The 4,223-nt window shown below is 53.7% G+C and overlaps 1 protein-coding gene across 1 annotated transcript in view; it reads left to right on the top strand.

Annotated features, from left to right (window-relative positions):
- The first annotated feature begins 12 nt into the window (after positions 1 to 12).
- MAP3K21 (mitogen-activated protein kinase kinase kinase 21) overlaps positions 13 to 4,223 on the top strand; it is a 38,640-nt gene continuing 34,429 nt past the window's right edge. The window contains exon 1 of the mRNA XM_014586816.1: positions 13 to 326. Coding sequence (XP_014442302.1) covers positions 50 to 326 — 277 coding nt within the window. The 5' untranslated portion in view covers positions 13 to 49. The remainder of the gene's footprint in view (positions 327 to 4,223) is intronic.

Genomic DNA, 4,223 nt, shown 5'->3' with positions numbered 1-4,223 from the left:
GGCGCGGGCAACAGCGGAGAGCGTGTGGCGGGAGGCGCGGCTCTTCGCCATGCTGCGGCACCCCAACATCATCGAACTGCGCGGCGTGTGCCTGCAGCCGCCGCACCTCTGCCTGGTGCTCGAGTTCGCCCGCGGCGGAGCGCTCAACCGCGCGCTGGCCGCAGCCAACGCCGCCCCCGACCCACGCGCGCCCGGCCTGCGCCGTGCACGCCGCATCCCCCCGCACGTGCTGGTCAACTGGGCCGTGCAGATTGCGCGGGGCATGCTCTACCTGCACGAGGAGGCGGCCGTGCCCATCCTGCACCGCGACCTCAAGTCCGGCAACAGTAAGTGGGCGGGGGAGAGGCGCGCGCCGCCTGGGTGCCAGCCTGCGCAGGCTCTGGGGGGCCCCGGGCCCGGCGAGGTGGGCGGGGTCACCGCGAGGCGCCGGCGGCATCGCAGGCTCCCGCCTCGCAGGGTGCCAAGGGACCGCTAGCGCCTGGGATTTTGCTCTGGGCAGGCGACACCCTTGCCCTCACTTGTTGCCGTGGGTGCCATTTTTCAAGGGTGAACCGGTCTACTTCGGAGGTTAAACATCTGTGAAGTATCTGGACACGCTGGCAACCCCGGGCGGCTCAGCCTGTAGGGACCGTGGGTAGTTCATGCGGCCAGACTTTGCAAAACGCGGACTCTGCGGGCCCTTGTCGGATTCCCCTTTCCTTAGCCTAACAGGTGCATCGCGGTTGCCCTCCTCCCGCTACACACACACACACACACACACACACACACACACACACACACCCCTCGTGTCTTTTGACTTTTCCAAAGGCTTTCTCCGATCTCTCTGCCCATGAAATACGGTTTCGTTATTGGCTGGGGCTTAGTCTCCAGGAAAGAAGCTACAGGTAGCCCTGTTCCACCCCTCTGGGTTAAGAACAAGCGCGCACAGGTACCTGAAACCCCAGAGACCTGGCCTGGATCACTTACTGTGTTCCTAAACCAGGTGGGCGGTCCAGATGTCCGGACAGAACTGATCAGTGACCTTCGGGAATCCTGTCCGATGTGGGGAGGAGAGCTAGTAGAATTGCCATGGGAGGTTGGTTCTAGAATTCGGAAGGTCATCTCCCAGCCTGAGATGAACTGTCTCGCAAAAGGCAAAGGATGCAGCCAGAACTGGCCCTGGCCTGCCACCAGCGCCTGCCTTTAGCCTGTAGAACCTGCTGGCAGGCGGCCTGTGGGGACCCGCCTGCTCCGAGTGCAGAGGGACAGTGGCCAGAAGAAATGAGGCCTCGGTTCTGTGTGGGCAGATTTCTTCCCTATTCAGAACTCTTTGGTACTGACATTTACTTGGAAATTTGTAGCATCGCATTTTCATCATGGAAATTATAAATAATCTGACAGTACATAGTCCAGCTATGTTTAAGCATCAAAAACTCTGTCCCCACATAAACTTCCTGGAGCATTTTAATTTCTGTCATTCTCAGACAAAGTTCTCTTTGCTTTAAATTGTTGCTCTCTGGAAAAGACTTTCTTGGGCAGCCAAATACATGCTGCCTTGTGGCCTTTATTCCAGTTCTTTAATTGCTATAAAATGACAACTGGAAGAGGGCCTACAATGTGCAGATCGGGGTGCTTAGCACGTGGCCTCCTCCCTGCTGGCCTGTCCTATTGGTGTGGGGAACGGACGCCCCTACTTCAGAGCCCTCCTGGAGATGAGGCTCCAAGTTCTTGTTCAGACTTCCGCTGTGGCAAACGCTGTTACAGAACCTTTTGTCTGACCTTGCTGGTCACTTGCGTGTGGTGGTAGGAATGAGCGATAATGTAAACAAGATGTTAAAAATCAATATTGAATTTTATTTTCACTCTGTAGACTACTCATGTAACTGAGCCCATGATTGTTTATGTCCAAATTTTCCAAAAGAATGACTGAGTACTGACAGGGTACCTTTCATCTTTTTAATCAATCTTGAGTTTCATCGTCTTGTGAGAGAATGCCTGTGTGGATATAATAGCCGATATGCTGTGATGATGCACCGAGTCCCTTTTGAATTTTTTTAGAACCATTTATTTATTTTTATTTATCATTATTATTATTTTAATTTTGCTATAGGACACACATACTCCCCAACGAGAGAGAGAGAATGAGAAAGCAAGCCACCAGGTCCGGGACTTGAAACATGGTTGGCCATGTGGGACTCCAGCGCCTCAACCACCATGCCACCTGCTGGCCCCAGTGGGTCCATTCTGACTAAGAGCGACAAACTGATAATTGAGCCAAATTAGCTAGTTTGAGGACATCATTTTTACTGTAAAAATAGGCTCCGCCTTTAACTCCTGAGATGCAAAATAAGCAGAAAAGCACTTAAGTTCATCTATGCAGAGTAAGCAGAGTCCCTCTGTCAGAGGGACTTCTGCTCACTGGACAGAGACACAGAGAGGAGAGATAGCACCTCTCCACGGGGGACAGTCACACTGCAATCCCTTCTCCATCTCTCCCTCCTTTCAAGATTGTGGGCGCACATGCACCTGGCTGGTTTTTGAAGCCTGCAGGCCGGACTCGAATGCCACAGTCAACCAGATGGGATCCAGCCGCCTTAACCACCATGCCACCAGCCAGCCTGACAGTGGCTAGTTTGACAAGCTTCAGAGAAGAGAGAAAAATTGTTGTGAGCTGGAACTCATTTCTTTTTGTAGTATTGCTCATAGTGTTCTGCCTTTTTATTTCTTTCTCTTTTTTAAAAGAGGAAATAGGGCCCATACGTGGTGTTAAGGTTAGATTCCATATGGCTGACAGAGTGATTCGAGTCCTGGACCCAGTGGCTTGGGAATCATGCAGGGTGCACGAGCATGTGTGCCCAAAACCTTTAGATGAGAACGAGGGCGATGGGATTACAGCGTGGTCGTCCTCCCTGGGAGGTGCTTTCTCACTTTCCCCTCTCTCTCAGTCTCTTTCTGGTGAGCGCATGCACACTATAGCAAACACTAAAAAAGAGAGAGAAAAGAAGAGCGCAGAACAGCAGGGAAGGAGGGATGAGGGACCTGTTGGAGCTCTCAGGTCCCGAGGGCCTCCGATCCATGACTCTCACCAGGACCAAGGACTCTGGGAGCTGTGGTCGGGTTTACACGAAGCAGGGTGGCACTGGCACAGTTTGGATGGAAGAGAAAGTGAACCGGGTCAGGTGTGAGTCTCGGGCTCTGCAGGTGAGAAGATATTCGAAGCCCTGAGGTTGGCCCAGATTCCCTAGGGAGTGAGCATCCCCTAAGAAAAGCAGAGGTCCCAGGACCGAGCCTGGAGAGCCAGTGGTCAGAGGTGTGGGAGCAGCAGGCAGCCATGCGGGAGGCCGAGGGAGGGTGGTTCTCTGCAGGCCAGGGAGAAGCAGCCAGCCCTAAAGAACTGAGGGTCCCTAGGATGGAAGCATGCCAGTGTGCTCTCTCACATTCTTATCCCAAGAAAAGGGGTGCCCTCTAGAGATGTTTTCAGATTAAAGTTCAACAAATGGTATAATGGCTATGTCTCTGGACTCCCGTGTAGTTGACCGCAGTTCGAGTCCCGGACCTGGTGGCTTAAACTCACGCCGGGCACGTGTACGTGCGTGCCCAAGATCCCGAGAGGAGAATGGAGGAAGAGGGATTGCGGTGTGGTCATCACCCCTGGAGGATGATTTCTTGCTTTCTGTCTCTTCGTCTCTCTCTGTCTTTCTGGTGAGCGCATGCGCCCTATAGCAAAAACCTCTCCAAAAAAAAAAAAAAAGAAGAGGTTTTTCAGATTAGGAAACAAAAAGAAGTCCGAAGGAGCCAAATCAGGCCATAAGGTGATGCCTCATGATTTCCCATGAACACTCAGAGGAATGAGCAGGGCCTCCGTGGAGGACTCCGGTAAGCTCTTTCCCGGAGCTGTTCTGCTAAACTCTGGCCAACTTCTTTGGATGATCAAAAAAAGCAGGTGTTATCATCATTCCTTGATTCCACCCCACTCCTGTTCAGAAAGCTGTCAAGCGAAGTGCCTCGAGCAGCCCCGAACATGGGGCCTGCGTTGCGCTGTGCTTCCCTGGCCTGCCTTTGCTCTGCACTGGGACCGTGGTTGGGACCGGGCTTGTGCTCAAGGTCCACGGGAGAGCCACGCACCGTCCCCTGTGGTCGTTCCTCTAAACGCCGCGGAGCTAAGCCGTTGCACGCTGCCCCTCCCTGCTGCTCTCGCACTCGGTGCGAACTCCAGTCAGCGTCGGGTGAAACGGGCCGGGGGA

This window comes from Tupaia chinensis, unplaced genomic scaffold, assembly GCF_000334495.1.
Source record: "Tupaia chinensis unplaced genomic scaffold, TupChi_1.0 Scaffold000161_1, whole genome shotgun sequence".
NCBI lineage: Eukaryota > Metazoa > Chordata > Mammalia > Scandentia > Tupaiidae > Tupaia > Tupaia belangeri.
This window is presented reverse-complemented; position numbering and strand designations above follow the sequence as displayed.